This window comes from Meles meles, chromosome X (assembly GCF_922984935.1).
Source record: "Meles meles chromosome X, mMelMel3.1 paternal haplotype, whole genome shotgun sequence".
Taxonomy (NCBI): domain Eukaryota; kingdom Metazoa; phylum Chordata; class Mammalia; order Carnivora; family Mustelidae; genus Meles; species Meles meles.
In genome coordinates this window covers 6,445,950-6,466,518 of record NC_060087.1, presented here as the reverse complement: position 1 = coordinate 6,466,518, position 20,569 = coordinate 6,445,950, and the positions used below count along the sequence as shown (strand labels likewise).

General features: G+C 50.7%; 1 protein-coding gene and 1 pseudogene across 7 annotated transcripts in view; one reads left to right on the top strand and one right to left on the bottom strand.

Moving 5' to 3' along the window:
* Positions 1-20,569, top strand: part of GPR143 (G protein-coupled receptor 143) — a 68,082-nt gene that overhangs the window by 37,089 nt on the left and 10,424 nt on the right. For all 7 annotated transcript variants that reach the window (XM_045996472.1, XM_045996476.1, XM_045996471.1 and 4 more), the window contains 3 exons: positions 3,063-3,171; positions 4,531-4,648; positions 5,894-6,137. In XM_045996472.1, coding sequence (XP_045852428.1) covers positions 3,063-3,171; positions 4,531-4,648; positions 5,894-6,137 — 471 coding nt within the window. The remainder of the gene's footprint in view (positions 1-3,062; positions 3,172-4,530; positions 4,649-5,893; positions 6,138-20,569) is intronic.
* Positions 4,252-4,473, bottom strand: LOC123935632 (annotated as a pseudogene).

Sequence of the window (20,569 nt, the reverse complement as noted above, 5' to 3'; positions counted from 1 at the left end):
TCGCTTCTCGGCCTTTTGGCTAAGATCAAGTGCAGAGACGGAAGCACAGGACACGTGGGGAACGTGAGCGTGTGTGGTAACGGCGATGAGCAGGCCCCTTCAGGGCTGGGCTCCGTCTCTGCCAGCGTTGAACAGCTCCAGGCCGGAACCAGTGGACTTTCCGTTTCTGTCGGGGCTCATCGTGGGTCTGCACTCGCTGTGCCTTGCATGCCCCGGGCGCGCCCCTGGAAAACTGTGGAGTTCCCAGGGCGCTGGGGGATGAGTCTGGGCTGAGAGTGGTGAGCCTGGCCACTCCCAAGATACGCTTGGCTTGTGTCTTTCCTCGGTGGGGCAGGAGACAGGAAGCAGAGCACAGGAAGTGAGTCAAGTGCAGTGGTAAGAACTGGATAAGAAGGAGGTTGTGAGCCAGCAGAAGGCGCTGGAAGGCTGAGACTGGGGACTTGGCATTCTGGTCCCCACCGTGTCCTCATGGAAGCGTGACCGGGAGCAACCTCCAGGCTTAAGCCCCGGCGGTCCCTCAGGTGCGGATTAAGAATGAGGACGTGCGGGACGCCTGGGTGGTCAGTCCGTTAAGCCTCCTGGGATCCAGCCTTGCGTCATCTTGGGGTCCAGGGATCCGGCCCTGCATCATCAGGGTCCCCGCTTGGGGGGGCGTTCTCCTCCTCCCTCTGCCGCTCCCCCGGTGTGTGCACGTTTTCTCATTCTCAAATAAATGCGATCTTTGACAAAAAAAAGAAAAACGTGCATCTTAACAGGAGATCGATTGAAGATGAGCCGTTGACTGTAGAACCTTAAAACGTTCAAAGGACTCTGCCGGAAGGAATAGGAAATCATTGCGGGTCTTTGGATCCCTTTTTTGTCCCCCACGTCTGCATTTAAAAACAGTATGTTAAATACAGCAACTTTTTTTTATATAAACATATAATGTGTTATTAGCCCCAGGGGTACAGGTCTGTGAATCACCAGGTTTACACACTTCACAGCACTCACCACAGCACACACCCTCCCCAGTGTCCGTTACCTGGACATCTCATCCCTCCCTACCACCTCCCAGCAACCCTCAGTTTGTTTCCTGAATCTCATGGTTTCTCTCCCTTCCGATCTCATCTTGTTTCATTTTTTTTTCCTACCCCCCAAACTCCCCGCCCTGCCTCTCAACTTCCTCATGTCAGGGAGATCATATGATAATTGTCTTTCTCTGATTGACTTATTTCACTCAGCATAATACCCTCTAGTTCCATCCATGTCATCACAAATGGCAAGATTTCATTTCTTTTGATGGCTGCATAGTATTCCATTGTGTATATATACCACATCTTCTTTATCCATTCATCTGCTGATGGACATCTAGGTTCTTTCCATAGTTTGGCTATTGTAGACATTGCTGCTATAAACAGTCGGGTACACGTGCCCCTTCGGATCACTGCATTTGTATCTGTGGTAGTAGTATCAATTTGTAAATACCCAGTAGTGGGATTGCTGGGTCATAGGGTAGTTCTATTTTCAACATTTTGAGGAACCTCCATGCTGTTTTCCAGAGTGGTTGCACCAGCTTGCATTCCCACCAACAGTGTAGGAGGGTTCCCCTTTCTCCGCATCCTGCCAGCATCTGTCATTTCCTGACTTGTTAATTTTAGCCATTCTGACTGGTGTGAGGTGATATCTCATTATGGTTTTGATTTGTATTTCCCTGATGCCGAGTGATGTGGAGCACTTTTTCATGTGTCTGTTGGCCATCTGGATGTCTTCTTTGCAGAAATGTTTGTTCATGTCCTCTGCCCATTTCTTGATTAGATTATTTGTTCTTTGGGTGTTGAGTTTGATAAGTTCTTTATAGATTTTGGATAGTAGCCCTTTATCTGTACTGTCATTTGCGAATATCTTCTCCCATTCTGTCAGTTGGCTTTTGGTTTTGTTGACAATACAGCAACTTTTTAAGCAGATTTGCATGGAAGCGCTGAGTTAGTTACATCAAACAAATGAAAACCACTTATAGGAAAAGACCTGGAAAGAAATGCATGAAGATGTGCACAGTGCTGGTTTGAGGGTGCATGATGGCTCATTAATTTTCCTCTAACATTTTTAATATTTTCCAACTTGTGTATAAAGAGAAATTTTTGATCTTTCAATGTTCCAAAACAGCAAGTGTGCATTATTATTATCATTTTTTAAAGATTTTGTTTGTTTATTTGAGAGGGAGAGAGACCTTAAGCAGGGGAAACTGCAGAGGGAGAAACAGGCTCCCCACTCAGCTTGATCCTGGGATCCCAAGATGTGGGAGTGAGACTCGATGTGGGACTCGATCCCGGGATTCCGGGATCCCGGGATCATGACCTGAGCTGAAGGCAGATGCTTAACCGACTGAGCCATCCAGGCGCCCCAAGTGTGCATTATTTTTAAAATAGAAAATACAAACCTTCAAGAATATAGTTCTTAAAAAATAGATATAGTTCTTGAACTCAAAATATCGAAATAAAATCTGGAGCTGAACTGATAGCAAAGCAGTATTGCTAATCTCTTCCTCATGACGTATATGTGTGTGTCCGGTGCTGGCATGGAAAGAATCCAGGTACGTGTTCGTAGAAACTCTCTGTGCTGTCTTTGCCACTCTTATGTAAGTCTACAGTGATTTGAAAGTGTAAGTTGTAGGTGCGCCTGAGTGGCTCGTTTGGCTGAACATCTGCCTTCGGCTCGGGTCATGGTCCTGAGGTCCTGGGATGGAGCCGTGCATCAGGCTCCCTGCTCAGCGGGGAGCCTCCTTCCCCCACTCCCCTCTGCCCGTCCACCTTTACCTTGCTTGTGTTCTCTCTCAGTCACTCGCTCATTCTCTCCCTCTCTCAAATAAGCTGAAAAGGAAAGAAAAAGAAAATTTGACAGACTCTACATCCCCTGGAGTCTGTGTGAACCGCAGCTTGCAAGCTGGGAGGGAAGAAAGGCGGTGTCGCGCCTACACGCTCCGCCGCCTTGGCTTACGGGCTGCCGTCTTCGCGGATTCCCTTCCTTGTCCCTCTGGAAATGCAGGTCGTGAACCTTACATGAAGTTCCACTCTGGTTTTTTGCAGTGGCCTCTCTCCTAAAAGGAAGACAAGGCATTTACACAGAGAACGAGCGGCGGATGGGTGCGATGATCAAGATCCGGTTTTTCAAAATAATGCTGGTTTTCATCATTTGGTAAACTTTCTTCTATTTTTTTTAAATTGCTGCTGGGAAGGGATATGCAGTCACACTTTTCCAAGTGTGACCCAGAAGTTTTTTGCAAAGGGAAGAGTCTTTGGAAAGGAAGTCTTGGACACTGCGCTGGACACTTAGAGGAAATGCGTGTGAGCAAGAAGGCCAGTCCCCAGCGTGTGAACTCCTGGGAAGACATGCACGTCTGCTCAGGTCATACGTAAAGCCCTTCAAGCAGAAAAAGTCCCGTGTTTAGTTTTGTTACAACCCAGAAGTGTGTCCAGTGTTTACTGCCGCTGCTAGTTCTAACTCCAATATAAAGCATTCGACCACGCTTTTAAAATTTACCCGTTGAGGATTCCTGTATCTGACAAGAAACAAGGGCAAGGGTACGTTTTTTGGTGTGAGGGCTCCGGGGCGGTCAGGAAGTGTAGAGAGCAATTTCTCTCTGCTCAGTTTGCCTCACCACTAGCACTCTGCCCCGAGTTTCAGGAGGAGGCTTTGAGCATGGATCTGTGACCGATGCAAAACAGGTAGGAATCCGAAAGGCTCTTGAACGGGTGAATCAGTAGTTTGAGCACAGGGTGCGTCTTTGTGCTGTTCATAATGTACCTGCGAGGACGAGGTTGGTTTGGACATTCTCCTAGGAGAGATGGAGACTATCTCTCTCTAAAAATACACTCAGCCCATCATTTTCAAGTGCGTTGGCCTGCCAGCAATAGTAACGTTAGAAAGTTTAAACATAAGATAGCGAGATTTTAGGGGCACCTGGGTGGCTCAGTGGGTTAAGCCTCTGCCTTTGGCTCAGGTCATGATCTCAGGGTCCTGGGATTGAGCCCTGTGTTGGGCTCTCTGCTCAGCCGGGAGCCTGCTTCTCCCCATCTCTCTGCTTCTCTGCTACTTGTGGTCTCTGTCTGTCAAATGGATAGATAAAATCTTTAAAAAAAAAAAATATAGCGAGATTTTAGGAGGTCTCCCTAAAAAAGTTTCAGTACCCTTCCAGCGAAACACTAGTTCTGGGTCAGTTTCACATTGGGTCAGTGTATTTCATAGGCTGCTTAGATCCACTCCTGCTGATGTGGGGCGAGTGTTCCCCTTGGAAACATTTGTCGCTCTCTGCTGTAGACGTGAGGAAAGGAGTTACAGCTCTTAAGTTCTGCATGCACTGGTTTCTGCTGATCGAGGCCCCCCCCCCAGGACATACGGTGTTAGAAGACACATTCCCTGACCCCCTGCATTTTCAATTAGCAGTAATCGCGCCTCGGATAAACCTCATTGGCGACGATGCTGCCGCTGCGCAAAGCTTGACCCCCTGCATTTTCGAGTAAATCTTGTAACGTGGGCTTGTTTTCCTTCCGACAGTTGGCTGCCCAACGTCATCAACGAGAGCCTTCTCTTCTACCTTGAAATGCAAGCAGATATCAGCGGCAGCTCTTTGAAACCTGTCAGAAATGCGGCCAAGACCACGTGGTTTATTATGGTAGGTCAGGCTTGATTTTACACTTTCTTTCTTGAAAAGCCAAAGTCTGAAGGACAAGAACCGCTCAGAAGTACGGTGAGTGAGTTTGTCGGGTTCCCCGTCCCTCCATCGGCTTTGGCCCGCGAGCTCGCTCGTGCCGTTCGTTGTTGGGACCGTTGATTACATGCGCACGACTCCCGTCCGCCGGTGAGGTGCAGCGCATCGGACCTTTCCGGCAGACTCAAAATTGCAGGGATTTAGCTTGAAGAACGGTTTCCGCCTGTAAAAAAAGCCGCAGGCGTGAAGGTATCCTTGTAGCAGGATCTGTCGTGAGAAAGCAGGGCAGGCCGCCGCAGTAAAACAAACATGGGGGAATGGCTACGTCAATTCCTTTTTCCCTCTTGACGGAATGTCCTGCGGGGGTGACATCCTGAGAGCTCTAGCATTCTGGGGAAATGCAAGATAGGACAATGAGGCTGGTTACAACACCAGACTAACGTGTGCGAGAAGACGTCGGGTAGAAATGCACAGCACGGGCGAGAGGTGCAGACGGCGCGAGCTCGTGCCCCCGGCGATCCCGTCGAGTTGCATCGTAACGGGAAGACCAGGCGGAGCGGGCAGGTACCGCATGTCCTGTGCGGAACTGGTATTCCTGTTGCTTCAGAACCGGGGGAATGAGACGCACGAAGACGGTACAGGAGGGCTGTGCCCCTCCCCCAGCCCTTCTCCTTGGAGTCTCCCTGGGTTCCATCGGTTCGCTTCAGGGCTGCTCCTCGCACCAAGTGGAGGAGTGTTCTCTACGCTCGTTTTCGGCCTCGGGTACCTTCGTTAAATCCTGCTCTGACTCGTGAGCACAAGTCGGTAGGCGCCTCCCTGTCGGAGGGCCAAGGCCGTGCTGGCAGAGACGGCAGGATTCGTTCCACTGCCCGGCTTTGCGCCCCTGCACTCTCTTCCTCCCCGTCCCCTGCCCCCTCTTCTCCCCATTCACTGCCCCCCCCCAGTCCCCTGCCGCCTCCTTCCCCGTCCCCTGCCTCCTCCTTCCCCGTCCCCTGCCTCCATCTTCCTCCGAGTCCCCTCCCCCACCTCCTCTGTTTTCAGGCTCCCTGGAAGGGGCAGTGCCTGAAGCCAGTCTTTGCCCGCCCCGGACCAGCCCGGCGGCTCCCTTCCCCACGACGCAGCCCAGCGGGCGTGCGAGCCGCGGAGCTGGTGCTCTGATTCCCACTCCACAGTGCTGACTGACCCATGTCGTTCTCTCCTGCCTCCCAGGGGATACTGAATCCGGCCCAAGGGTTTCTCTTGTCCTTGGCCTTCTATGGCTGGACGGGCTGCAGCCTGGAGTTTCGGTCCCCCAGGAAGGAGATCCAGTGGGAGTCCGTGGTGACGTCCACTTGCGAGCGGACCTGCCTGTCCCCGGAGGGCTCCCGCGTGGCCTGTGAGCATCGGACCTGCGGGAAGGTGGCAGGGGTCGGCGGGCACACGTCGGACGAGGCGCTGAGCATGCTGTCTGAAGGTAAGCCCTGTCCGCCGAGGCGGGTGTGTCCTGGAGTCCTTGGGCCAGCTTGCAAGTCCTGTGTCCGATGGGGGGGTTGGCCCTGCGGTGACGAGCTTCAAGGACAGCAGCCGACGCCGATGCGAACCTGGCACGTTACCACCCACCTCTCTCTCTCTCATGTTTTAATGCCACCTCCGCTCAGTGCAGTGGGGTTTGCCCGGGTCACACGCAGCCGCTGCAGGTGAAAAGCCGGAGCACCCCGCACGGCCTCTTGGGATCTGTCCTTCCACCTAACGACACGAGTGCCGTGCCCTCCGGACTGCTCTGCGGTCATCAGACCGGCCTCTCAGAACCCGAATGTGGTCCTTTAGACATCGAGGAAGTGATTCCATCCCGAGACGTACGCGAAAACCTGTGGGAGGAGCCGTGTGTGCTGAAACGCGTGAGCGGTCGAAGGCTCCTAACCTGCCCGGGGCTGGCGGCTGCTAACGCGTCCGGCTGGCCTAGCGTGCGTGCGTGGGGCTGAGTGCCCTCGCCCTGCCCTCCCGGTTTGAGCGAGAACTACCCAGACGTGGGACGATGAGCTGCCTTAAAACCGTACGTTTTCAGCTCCCTAGCCCTGTGAAACTGAATTTCCTGGATCAGATGCGATGAAACCAAAACACGGGGGCAAAGACACACACACCCACACCGGAAAAGGTAACTGTTCAAGTGACGGAGCTTTGCCGGCAGCCCTCAGTGTTTGGTTCCAGAATTTTGTGTTGACAGGAGCATCCTTATTCTGATGACGGTAGTTTTTGTACAGTCTGAATTGGAAGTTATGAAATGACTTTTTGCTAATGTACCGGTCTCCTTCCTGTTGAGGTTCCTTGTATGCCTTGGTTTTAGCCCCATTGTAGCTCTTGATGAGGACGGGTTTGGAAATCACCACTCTGACCTCTGCAAAGCTTTAGCTGACCTGATCGTTTGTAACCTACACGCAGATTGATCCGTAGGAGCAGATCTTTGGTAGTGATAATGTTTTGCTAGCCCACTGGTAGTTTCACAAAGAGCCAGAGAGAATGTTGAAGAAGGTCGACGACTGAGCGTGTTCTGGGACATACAGGCTCCATGGTCTTTCCTCAGCTGACGCTGGGGCTGGCAGAAATGCACCTGCCTCGTCCATCAGCCTCTCGCCCCATCTACCGCGTCAGTGTTCCAAGCGGGTCTCTCATTCCCAGCACTGCTGGCATCTAGCTCGGTGGGATTCTTTGTGCCAAGGGTGCTGTGGGCCCTGTAGGATGCGGGGCAGCCTCCCTGGCCTTTGCCCGCTCACTGCCAGGAGCACCCATCCCGACTGTGACCACCAGCACGGTTTCCAGACATCAGCAAATCCCCTGGACGCACAGTGAGCCCAGTTCAGAACGACTGTCTCGGAATAATGACGTTGTCCAAAAGGTGGGATCCAAAAATTTGCTTTCTCCAGTGTGTTGTCTGAGCTAAGTGCACACACACACACACACACACACACACACACTCACTCACGCGTGAAGCCACAGCAGAAGGCAAACACCACACGATCCAGACGACTTTGGAAGGCAATAATGTTGAAATTGGAGAGAAGGGAAGGTACACTGAGGCTATTTGGAAATGACGTTAGCGTTTGTTTGTTTCCATTCCTGCACTTAACTACAGTGAAGGAGGGTTTGGTTTCAGATGACCAGGTCGGTTTATTCTCGGGGCCAAAACATCTAGATGAACTGATAGATCGACTCCGTGAGACAGGTATTGTCTGGTTGTTATCAGAAGCCTTGAAGGAAAACTGTTTCTGGCTAAAGCGAAAAGGCAGGGACTGTGTGTTTGTTGATTTTCTCTCTGGTGCAGATCCTTCCTCAAGGTGAGAGAACACCGAGGGGAGTTGCTGTTAGCGTGGTATCTCCGGTGGAATGAGCCAGAAAGTTTGATCTGGATCCGTTCTGTTTTGCTCGATTCCCATCCTGGTGTTTCAGAGGGGTCGACCCGTCTGTGGAAGTCAACTAAAACATGAGAAATGACAATAAAAACCATCCCAACGTGCCCTCTGCCCCAGTCACCACCAAGGAACAAGACCAGTCAGTCTCTCCCAGCTTTCTTTCTCTCAGCAAGCTGTGGCTGAAAGTCAAAAGTGTTCACACAGAGCTTTTTGAGAAAGCTGACAGAGCCCGTAGAAACAGGACGTGCGTTCCTTCTGGCAGCTCTCTCTGGAAGCTTCTGTCCCTTCCCTCCTCTTCTGTGCAAGCCCTCAGCAAGGCTGACGGAGTGATTCACGGCCATGCTGTCACGTGTGACGGAGAGTTTGTCTTTGAAATCTGAACTCCACTGGTTAGGGAATTTGTATTTTATAGCACAGTAAGAAAAGATCTTAAAAATCTTGGCGTTTAGATAGTTACGCAGGCACCGATGTTCGCGTTCCCTCGTTCAGTGCCTCGGGCTTGTCGCTTCAGAGAAGGTTGGCCTTAGTCCTATGTTGTTTTTGCCTCCCTCCTGAGCCTTTGTTAGAAGTTGAGCTCTAATTCACATACCATAAAAGTCACCTTCTTAAAGTGTACGTTCAGCTTCAGTGGGTTTTCGTTTATTCACAGAGTTGTCTAGAACGTTGTTGTCACTCCAAGAACAAACCCTGTACCTGTGTTCAGCCGCTTCCCCTTCCTTCCTCCCCTCAACCACGGGTCTGCTTTCTGTCTTCTGGACATTTCATCCAAATGGGCAAATATTTGTCCTTTTGTGTTTGCCGCCTTTCACTCAGCATCATGTTAGCATCATGTGTTCAGGATTCACCCACATGGCGGCTTGAGTCAGCTCTTTTTTCATCTCTGATCTTCTTATGGCGGAATGATATTCCGTTGTATGGGTAGAGCCATACTTGGTTCTGGTAATAATGACCGATGACCTCCCCCAGTTCTGCTAGGCCTTGTGCTGGGAGCTGTGTGGTGTGTGCGCCGGAGACTGCCAGCCTGGCGCCCGAGGATCTCAGTCTATAGGATAGAATGAAAAAGCGAAGGGAAGGGCGCCTGATTTCAGCTCAGGGCACGGTCTCCGGTAGTGGGTCAAGCCCTGCGTATGTCTCTGTGCTGGGCGGAGGAGCCTGCTTGGGATTCTCCCTTTGCCCTTCCCTGCTCGTGCTCTCTCTAATAATAATAATAATAATAGTAGTAGTAATGATAAAGTTAGGAATAGAATAACTAATGGGAATACCAGTTGGGAGAAAATTTTGAAGGAAAAAGCATATGAGGAACGCTTTTTGGGAAATACGAGGAATGCAGTTGGTATTTTTCATTGTGGAAAGAACATGTGTAAAAATAGGAGCTATTGACTTAAAGCCAAGTAACGTGTTGTTAATGTCTGTTGGGTCGGGCTTTTTGAGGGATGTTGAACCAGAGAGTAACTGCAAAGTTAACCACCAACATCAGCAAGAGTATGCCATAGGGGTGCGACGGAAGGGGCGGGCTGTGCGACGGTAGGGGAGGGGCCGGATGGAATGGGTGGGGCGTGTGATGGAAGAAGCCAGGCCCGAGGGGGCGGGATGTGTGACGGAAGGGGAGGGGTATGTGATGGAAGGGGCGTGGTGCGTGGTGGAAGAGGTGGGGCCTGAAGGGGCGGGGTGTGAGGCGGAAGGGGTGGGGCCCGAAATCAGAGGTGGGTGTATGATGGAAGGGGTGGGGCCGGATGGAATGGGTGGAGCATGTGATGGAAGGGGCGGGGCCCGAGGGGGCGGTGTGTGTGACGGAAGGGGCATAGTGCGAGGCAGAAGAGGTGGGGCCTGAAAGAAGGCGGGGTGTGTGACAGAAGGGGAGTGGCCGGATGGAATGGGCGGGGTGTGTGACGGAAGAGGCGGGGCCTGAAGGGGAGGGGTGTGTGACAGAAGGGGAGGGGTCTGGTGGAAGGGGTGGGGCCCTACGGAAGGGGAGGAGTATGTGACGGAAGGGGCATGGCGCGTGGTGGGTGAGGTGGTGGGTGAGGTGGGATCCGAAAGAAGGCGTGGTGTGTGATGGAAGGGGTGGGGTGCATGGCGGAAGGGGCAGGGTGTGCGATGGAAGAGGTGGAGCCCTAAAGAAGGGGCGGGGCCGGCTGGATGGGGCGGGGTGTATGACAGAAGGGGCGGGGCACGATGGGAGGGGAGGGGCTAGGTGAAAGGGGCGGGGTCCGAGCGAGGGGTGGGTGGAGTTTCCCTGTTGTAGCCTCTTTTGGGGATCTTTAAACACTGTTCCTACTCTGCGGTCTAGTACTTTGTGTAGTCGTGCTGTGCAGGAGTTGGCTAAGAAGAGTGCACAAGAACTTTATTCAGAAATTAAAGCATTCAAATCCTTCGTGTCCTAGGGCTCTTCGGGCCATTTGTGAAAATCCATGCATCTGATTTGGGCTGTGTGTCACGACCATGGCCCTGGGGACAATTTCAGGATTCTAACTGCCCTGGTCAGGGTGTCCCTGGGGCTACCCGCGTAGTCCTTCTAGAGGCTTCACCGGCTCGCAGTATGTTGTGTCTCCCCGTCCGGCGCGGGCTCTCTGGGGCGAGCTGGCCACGAGATGGTGGGATGATGTCATCCGCCCCTTCCTCCGCACCTGACCTCCCCATCCCCCCTCCCCTCCTCTCACTCCTCCTCCCTCCCCTCCTCCAACCCCCCCCACACCACTCCTCCACCCCCGCCGAACACAGCTGAGTCTCAGTAAGGTCTATGCACCAGGCGTGCACCTGGGTGCATGAAGTCCCGGGAAAGGCGTTGCGAGGGCGGTTTTCTCACCGACGGGACTGGAGCGCGGTGCCCGAGCGGGGACAGAGAGAACTCGTACCTGTGTTGCGCCTGCCAACTCGGTACACCCCGGAGGCGTCTTCAAGTCGTGATGGCCGCGCGTCGCACACTGAGTGCCCAGCGTCTCCGATGAGCTAGGTCCAGAGCTGCTTCCAGAGCTCTCCGTCTGGACTGCGGTGCAGCTGTTGGAGCAGAATGCGAGTTCGCTTCTGACCTGGCCCTGTGCAGGTGCGGACGAGGAGCGGGGCCTTTTCTCTTTGTTTCCTTTCTTATTTTTTAAAACTGCGGTTCGGTTACTGCGTGGTGTTCTGTTAGTGGCACGCGTGCAAGGTAGTGACTCCACAACACTGTGCATGCGCAGTGCTCCTCCGGGAAACGGTGCTGTTCATCCCGGTCACCTACACACCCTCTTCCCTCCCACCTCCCCTCTTCTCACCTCCAGCCTGTTCTCTAGGATTGGGAGTGCTTTTTGGTTTGTTTCTTTTGTCTTGAGTGAAATCATACAGTATGTGTCTTCCTCTGAGTGTATTTCACTCCGCATTATATCTTTACATCCACGCTGTTGCCCATGGCAAGGTGTCATTCTTTTTCATGGCTGAGAGACATTCCATGTGTTTGTGGCTGTGTTCACTCCCCGTGTTCTTTATCCCTGCCAGTGCGCACTTGGCTGCTTCCGTAATTTATCACGAATGATGCTGCGGTAAACAGACGGACGCATGTGTTTTTGTGAGTTCGTGTTTTCATAATCTTCGGGTAAATTCTCAGTAGTGGAATTACCAAATCCTAGGATAATTCTAAATTTTTGAGGCCCCTCCCTACCGTCTCGCCACAGTGGCTCCCCTCATCTGTGTTCCCACCAGGAGTGCCGGAGGGTCCCTTTTGTTCCACGTCCTCAGCAACACTTGGTTTTTGCGTGTTCTTCACTTTAGCCATTCTGACCCGTGTGACGGGTTATCTCCTTGTGGCTTTGATTTGCATTTTTCTGATGATGAATGATGTTCAGCATCTTTTCACGTGTCTGTTGGCCACCTGGATGGCTTCTTTGGGAAAGTGTCTGTTTATGTCTCCTGCCCATTGTTTTTAGTTGGATTGTTCTTGCTTTTGCTGTTGTTCTGTAAGTTCTTCATATATTTTGGATACTAACCCCTTACTGGATATGTCCTGTGTGCATATCTTCTCTCACTCAGTAGGGTGTCTTTCAGTTTTGCTGGTTGTTTCTGTCACTGTGCAGAAACCTTTTATTGTGATGAAGTCCAAATAGTTTATTTTTGCTTTTGTTTCCCTTGCCTCTTGACACAGATCCACAAAAGTGTTGTTATGGCCGATGTCAGAGAAATTATTGCCGGTGCTTTCTTGCAGGATTTTTATGGTTTTAGGGCTCACGTTTAGGGCTTTAATCCACTTGGAGCTTAGTTTTGTGTCTGGTGTGAGGAAGTGGTCCCGTGTCATTCGTTGGCGTGTGGCCATCCAGCTTCCCCAGTGCCGTTTGTCGAAGAGACTGTGTCTTGCTTATTGTGCATCTTTTCTCCTTTGTCAAATACTACTTGGCCTTACGGTCATGGGTTTATTTCTGGGTTCTCTATTCTGTTCTGTTGATCTGTGTGTCTGTTTTTCTGCCATATTGTTTTGATACTAGGAAGATATCTTGACAGCTGGGATCGCGATAGCTCAAGATTGCTTTGGCTATTCGAGGTCTTGTGTGGTTCCATACAGGTTTTAGGATTATTTGTTCTAGGTCTGTAAAAAAGCTGTTGGTATTTTTTTTTTAAAGATTTCATTTATTTATTTGACAGAGATCACAAGTAGGCAAAGAGGCAGGCAGAAAGAGAGGGGGTAGCAGGCTCCCTGCCGAGCAGAGAGCCCGATGCAGGGCTCTATCCCAGGACCCTGGGATCATGACCTGAGCCAAAGGCAGAGGCTTTAACCCACGGAGTCACCCAGGCGCCCCAAAAGCTGTTGGTATTTTGATAGGCATTGCATTAAATCTATAGATTGTTTGGGCTGTATGGACATTTTAATGACACTCTTCCAGTCCGCAGACTTGGGCTGTCTTTCCGTCTGTAGGTGTCATCTTTCATGAGTATTTTATAGTTTCCACAGTACAGATCTTTTACTCCTTTGGTTAAGTTATTCCTAGGTATTTTATTGCTTTTGGTGCAATCGTAAATGGGATTGTTTTCTTTTTAAAAAAGATTTTATGTATTTGACAAAGAGTGAGAGAACACAAGAGGAGGCAGGGAGGTGTGGAGGGAAAAGGAGAGAAGCAGGCTCCCCGCTGAGCAGGGAGCCCCATGCGGGGGGGCTCCATCCCAGGACCCTGAGATCATGACCTGAGCCGAATGCAGACGCTTCACCGACGAAGCCACCCAGGTGCCCTGGGATTGTTTGCTTAATTTCTCTTTCTGCTTCTTAGTGTTAGAAATGCAGTGGATTTCTCTGTATGGATTTTGTAGCCTACAGCCTTACTGGATTCATTTATGAGTTCCAGTAGGTTTTTTTGGAGTCTGGCAGGTTTCTTGTGTCATCTGCAAATAGCGAAAGCTTTACTTCTTCCTTACTGCTATAGACGCCATTTACTTGTTCTTTCTTCCGTGATGCTATGGCTGGACTTGCACTACGGTTTTGACTGACTGTGGTGAGACTGCACGTCCTCGTCGTGCTCCTCATCGTCAGGGGAAAGGCCTCTGTGTATCACCACTGAGTGTGAGGTTAGCTCTGGACTTTCCTTATGCGGCCTTTATTATGTTGATGCTTGTTCCCTGTAAACCTACTTCGTTTAGGGCTTTTTCCCCCCAATATCTTATTTATTTGACACAGAGAGAGAGCGCACAGGCAGGGGGAGAAGCGGAGGGAGAATCGGGCTCCCCGCGGAGCAGGGAGCCAATAGTGGGGCTCAGTCCCAGGACCCTGAGATCAGGTCCTGAGCCGGAGGCAGAGGCTTAACTGACTGAGCCACCCAGGCACCCCTGTTGAGGGCTTTTATCATGAAGGCATGTTGTACTGTGTCAAACACTTTTTCTCCATCTGTTGAAATAATCATATGGTTTTTATCCTTTCTCTTGTTTGTTTTTTTAATCCTTTCTCTTGTTGATGTGATATATCCTGTTGATTGATTTGCAAATATTGAACCAATCTTGCATCCAGGAATAAATCTCACTTCCTTGTGGTGAGTGATTTCCCTAATACATTGTTAGACTCTGTTGGCCGGTATTTTTTGAGGATTTTTGCCTCTATATTCATCAGAGATATTGGCCTGCAGCTCTTTCTCCTTTTCTCTCTCTCTACCCTTTTTTTTTTAATTTTAATTTTTTTTTAAAGATTTTATTTATTTATTTGACAGAGAGATCACAAGTAGGCAGAGAGGCAGGCAGAGAGAGATGAGGACGCTGGCTCCCTGCTGAGCAGAGAGCCCAATGCGGGACTCGATCCCAGGACCCTGAGATCATGACCTGAGCTGAAGGCAGAGGCTTAACCCACTGAGCCACCCAAGTGCCCCATATGTGGTGTAGTTAATACATAACCCGACGTGTTCGTAGTTTGAGGGGAAATGAGGCAGATGTTCGTCTGAGGAGTGGAATTCAGAAGCGAAACAGGAGTGAAAACGTCTAAGCCACATCTGAAATACCAGGGCGGTTCAGTGGGGGCGGTACAAGGTGGGAGCGATCCCAGGGCAGGGTCCCCCGCAGCAGCCCGGGCTTATGCCGCTGCAGCTGTCCGACCCCTCTTCGAAGTGGTCGCCCTGGGACTGAGACCTGGCTGGGCCTTGGGCTGTCTTCTTCCTCCCTTTTTCCAGCTCCTTTGCTATTGTTTTTTCCAGTAACAGGGAGCTATCCATAAAGCAGAAAATACTGTTCCGTGGGGGAGAGAAGACCCGCAGACACAGTTCCAGGCAGTTAGCACGGTTAGGCTTCTCTGTACTGTTGTGCTGAAGTGACTTATCCGTCATGTTCTGAAGCATGTGGGACTTTAGGATTCGCTAGGCTCACCTTGAACCTCCATGAGTAAGTAAGTGACATGGGCTCAGGCACTTTCTTGGCACTTAACATGAGTGAACTGAATTTGATCTTCAGCACATGTGTTTTGAGCATCTGCTATATTGTCAGCACCGTTTCAGTTGGGGGAGGGGCGTGTCCATGAGAAGTACAATGTACGAAATTTATAGGTAAGTAAAGACAGTGCTGCTTCTACTTTTTAAAAAAATGTGACTTGTTCGGGCGCCTGGGTGGCTCAGTGGGTTAAAGCCTCTGCCTTTGGCTCAGGTCATGATCCCGGGGTTCTGGGGTCGAGCCCTGTGTCAGATTCTCTGCTCTGCAGGGAGCCTGATTCCCCCCCTCTCTCTGCCTGCCTCTCTGCCTACTTGTGATCTCTGTCAAATAAATAAAATCTTTGGGGGAAAAAATGTGACTTGTCAGAGAAATACAGAAAATGCAAGGACTATGTTGGTTTGGGGATCGAGGGTGAGAGTTTCTGGACGAGGTGATGTTCAGACCGGGTGTCGCACAGCAGACCCGCGGGGGAGACGAGAAGGATAACCAGACAGCCAAGACCCGGTGCGGAGACAGGGGAGCGTCCGGGTGTGCGCGTTGGGGATGGCCACAGTGTGGGATGGTGTGACTGGTTGTTGGAGGCCAGAGAGGCAGGTGCGGAACTGCTGGTGAAGGGTTTGCAGATCCTGCTAAAGGCCGGCGAAAGGCCAGGTAAGGTTTGTACGTAAAGAGAGACTTGGATTTGCTGGCGGAGGACCGAGTGCATCCTGGGAGAATTGCTTTCATGATCCGGTTTTGTGGCCGCGGCAGGTTTCCGCTGGGGCGTCTGCATTGTGGCACTGGCATGTGAAGTGCGTCTTTATAAGCAACTGGAATTGTCCTCAGAACTACAAGTCAAGAAAAAGGGTACTTCTCACCAACAGAAACTTGGTTAGCTTTTATCTTACGGACTCCAGAAAAACTTAAAGTATTACTTCCTCTTTCTAGGAGCGTTAAGGACTTTAGTGCCACATTTCTGACGCTCCACCAACAGGGTCGCTTCTCGGGAGGGAAGAATTCCTAAGTCCGCCACTGATCTTATCACCGCCTCCAGGGTGGCGCGGGTGCGAGAAGGTGTGTATTTTTCAGGCGCTGCCTTCCCCACGCCTCCGAGGTCCCCGTGGGAGAGGGGACGAGGGGGGTGTGTTCCAGTGGGAGGCTGGGGGCGGGGCCGGCGGGAGGGGCGGGGCTAGGACCGCCCTTGAGAGAGTGCCCTGTGCGGGTGGGGGCGTGGCCAGAGCGGAGCTCCGGGCAGGCTGGCCCAGGCTAAGTGGTGGGGTGCCGCGCAAACGGGTGTGTCTTGGAGGGCTGGGGGGGGACAGGTGTTGCACCGTGTCGGCTGTTCCTGACTGCGTCCAGAGAGAGGGACGTGGCCACGGAGGTCGAAATGCGGCCATACAACAGCTGCATCAGGAGGATGGTGGCTGGTGGGCAGAGCGGAGGCACAGGGCACCAGGGGAGACGTAAGGGTTCGTGGTTAGAAACGTGAGTACGTCCCCAGGCAGGACGCTCGTGGCATGTTGAGAACATAGTAGGCAGGGGTGAGGGGAATCGTTGCATCTTACAGTGCCTCTGTACTGCCATCCCACAGTCCGTCTCCCACAGCCCATTCCTTCTGCCGCCATGTCCCCCATCTCCTAAACCATTTCTTCTCGTGCCATGCCCCACATCTCCCGCAATCCTCTACTTTTCCTGCTATGCCTGAAGTGTCCCATCCGCCACTGGTTCTTCCACTATTCTCCACCCCTCCCACAATCCCCTTGTTGTCCCACCATGCTTTACTTTTCCCACAGTCCTTTGTCTCTCCCAGAGCCCATTCCTTCTTCCACCATGCCTCATTGTCTCCCATAAACCATTGCTTCTGCCACCATTTTCCACCCCTCCCAAAATCCCTCTGTTGTCCCACCATACTTCACTTCTCCCACAGTCCCTTGCCTCACCCACAATCCATTCCTTCTCCCACCATTCGTCACATCTCCCATAATCCATTTCTTCTCCCGCCATGCCCCACATCTCCCACAATCCATTTCTATCACCACGCCTCTCATTCCCCATAAACCATTTCTTCTCTCACCATGCCCCACATCACCCACAATCCATTTCTTCTGTTGCCACACCCCTCATTTCCTATAAACCATTTATTCTCCCACCGTTCCTCACTTCTCTCATAATCCCTTGCCTCTCCCATTGTCATTTGTCTCTCCCACAGTGCATTCCTTCTCCCACTATTCCTCATGTCCGCCATAAGCCATTTCTTCTCCCAACATTCCTCACTTCTCCCAAAATCCCTTGCCTCTCCCACAGTACCGTGCCTCTCCCACAATCCACTTCTTCTCTCACATGCCCCATATCTCCCACAGTCTATTTCTTCTGTCACGCCCCTCATTTCCCATAATCTGTTTAGTCTCCCACCATGCCCATCTCCCATAATCCATTTCTTCTGTTGCCATGCCTCTCATTTCCCATAAACCATTTCTTCTCCCACCATTCCTCACTTCTCCTATAATCCGTTTCTTCTGTCGCCATGCCTCTCATGTCCCATAATCCATTTCTTCTGTCGCCACGCCCATTTCCCATAAGCTATTTCTTCTCCCACCATTCTTCACTTCTTTCATAATCCCTTGCCTCTCTCACAGTCACTTGTTTCTCCCACAATGCATTCCTTTTCCCACTATGCCTCCTCATGTCTCCCATAATCCATTCATTCTTCCACCATGCCCCACATCTCCCACAATCCGTTTCTTCTGTGGCCACACCCATTTCCCATAATCCATTTCTATTCCCACCATGCCCCACATCTCCCACAATCCATTTCTTCTATCGCCACGCCTCTCATTTCCCATAATCCATTTCTTCTCCCACTGTGCTTCATCTCTCCCATAAACCTTTTCTCCTGTTGCCACGCCCCTCATTTCCCATAATCCATTTCTTCTCCCACTGTGCTTCATCTCTCCCATAAACCTTTTTTCCTGTTGCCACGCCCCTCATTTCCCATAATCCATTTCTTCTCCCACCATGCCCCACATCTCCCACAATCCATTTCTTCTGTCGCCACGCCCCTCATTTCCCATAATCCATTTCTTCTCCCACCATGCACCACATCTCCCACAACCCATTTCTTTTATCGCCACGCCTCTCATTTCCCATAAACCATTTCTTCTCCCACCAGGCCTCACATCTCCCATAATTCGTTTCTTCTGTTGCCACGCCCCTCCTTTCCCATAATCCATTTCTTCTCCCACCATGCACCACATCTCCCACAACCCATTTCTTCTATCGCCACGCCCCTCATTTCCCATAATCCATTTCTTCTTCCATCATGCCTCACATCTCCCATAAACCTTTTTTTCTGTCGCCACGCTCCTCATTTCCCATAAGCCATTTCTCCCACCATTTCTTACCTATCCTACAATCCCGTCTCGCACAGTCCATTGCTTGTCCTGCCATTCTCCGTCCTTCCCGTGATCCATTCCTTCTACCATTGTCCGCCGTTCCCACAGTCCATTTCTCCTCCCCCATTCCTTACGTCTCCCACATTCCCGTGTCTCCTCCGTAATCTGTTCCTTCTCCCACAAGGCACTCCTCCCCCAGTTCCTTATCTCTGCCACAGCCCCCTGCCTGTCCCACTCCCCGTTTCTTCTCCCGCAGCTCCCCTTACCCATGCTGCTCATGATTTCCCCACTTTCTTTTCTGTCCCACAGTTTTCCGTCTGTTCTGTAATCCCTTGTTCTCCCTGCTGCCCTGTTGCTCTCAGTTATTTCTTTCTAGTAATTGCCCATTTTGTCCCAGAGGTTTTGATGCTTTATTTATTTATTTATTTATTTTTAAATTTTTTGCAAGTCTTCACATTCTCTGGACAGGCACAGTTAGTACCCCGCCCCAGAATGTACTCCCCCATAATTCCTGTCCCTTACCATGCCCGGTTCAAGCCCATGGTCTCTTGTCTTTCCCACAAGGCCCTCTCCCAGAATTCCCCTTTCTCTGCCATCGCCCAGTGTTCCCACCATGTCACTCTTTCCAAATATTCTTTTCTTTTTTTTTTTTTTTAGATTTTATTTATTTATTTGACAGAGATCACAAGCAGGCAGAGAAGCAGGCAGAGAGAGAGGAGGAAGCAGGATCCCTGCTGAGCGTAGAGCCGGATGTGGGGCTCGATTCCAGGATCCCAAGATCATGGCCTAAGCCAAAGGCAGAGGCTTAACCCACTGAGCCACCCAGGCGCCCCGAATATTCTCTTTCTAGTAATTCTTTGTGTTGTGCACGGTGCCCTTTCTCTGCCATAATTTCTCTCTTTTTTTTTTAAGATTTTATTCATTTGACAGAGATGACAAACAGGCAGAGAGGCAGACAGAGAGTGGGGAAGCAGGCTCCCCGCAGAGCAGAGAGCTTGATGTGGGGCTTGATCCCAGGAGACTGGGACCATGAGCTGAGTAGAAGGCAGAGGCTTAACCCACTGAGCCACCCAGGCGCCCCGAATATTCTCTTTCTAGTAATTCTTTGTGTTGTGCACGGTGCCCTTTCTCTGCCATAATTTCTCTCTTTTTTTTTTAAGATTTTATTCATTTGACAGAGATGACAAACAGGCAGAGAGGCAGACAGAGAGTGGGGAAGCAGGCTCCCCGCAGAGCAGAGAGCTTGATGTGGGGCTTGATCCCAGGAGACTGGGACCATGAGCTGAGTAGAAGGCAGAGGCTTAGCCCACTAAGCCACCCAGACACCCCCAAAGTTCCTCTTCTATCCCGAAATTCTGTCCTTCAGTTTCTTGTTGTTCCCCCACAGCTCTGTCTCCCACAATTCTCTGTAGTTTCCTTTAATTCTGTTCCCTTTTCTCACACGATGCTCGTGCTCCCATAACCCTTTTTGTTTCCATGATGTACTGTTTCCTTCCACAGTTGTTTTGTTTAATGCTTTTATTACTTTGAAACAGGCAGCGTAAGGAGCAGCATTAGCTTCAGGCTACAATCCAGGGATCCGGCGGTTTTATTCTTTACCACTCACGAGTGCGTTCTTAATCCCCTCCCCCTCCTCCTCCCATCCCCCACCTGCCTCACCTCGTTTTTGTTGATCTCTTCTTTTTCTTCTTTTGTTTCTTAAATTCCACAATGAATGAAATGGTATAGTACTTGTCTTTCTCTGACTCGTTTCAGTTAGCATCATACTCTCTAGATCCATCTGTGTATTACAAATGGCCAGTTGTTATTCTTTTTCGTGGCTCAGTAATGTTCCATTGCACGTATATACCGTATGTTCTTGACCCATTCACGTACTGATGGATAGTTGGGCGGCTTCCATGGTTTAACTGTTGTAAATAGTGTTACGGTAAACATAGGGGTGTGTGTATCTTTGAAAGTTAGTCTTTTTTCTAAATCACTTTTTTAGAAGTCTTTTTTATAAATGACTTTTTTATAAGGCATCTCAGGATGGTCTCCCAAAAGTTAGAAATAGACCTGCCCTATAATCCAGCAACTGCACAAAGTACACAGAAAAACTAAGTCCGAGGGATGCCGGCACCGTGACGTTTAGAACAGCATTGTCTGCCACAGGCAAACTACAGAAACAGCCCAAGTGTCCGCTGGCTCATGAATGCATGAAGAAGATCCCATGGAATATTATGCAGCTGTAAAGAGCAATGAAACCTTTCTATTTGCAGGGACGTGGA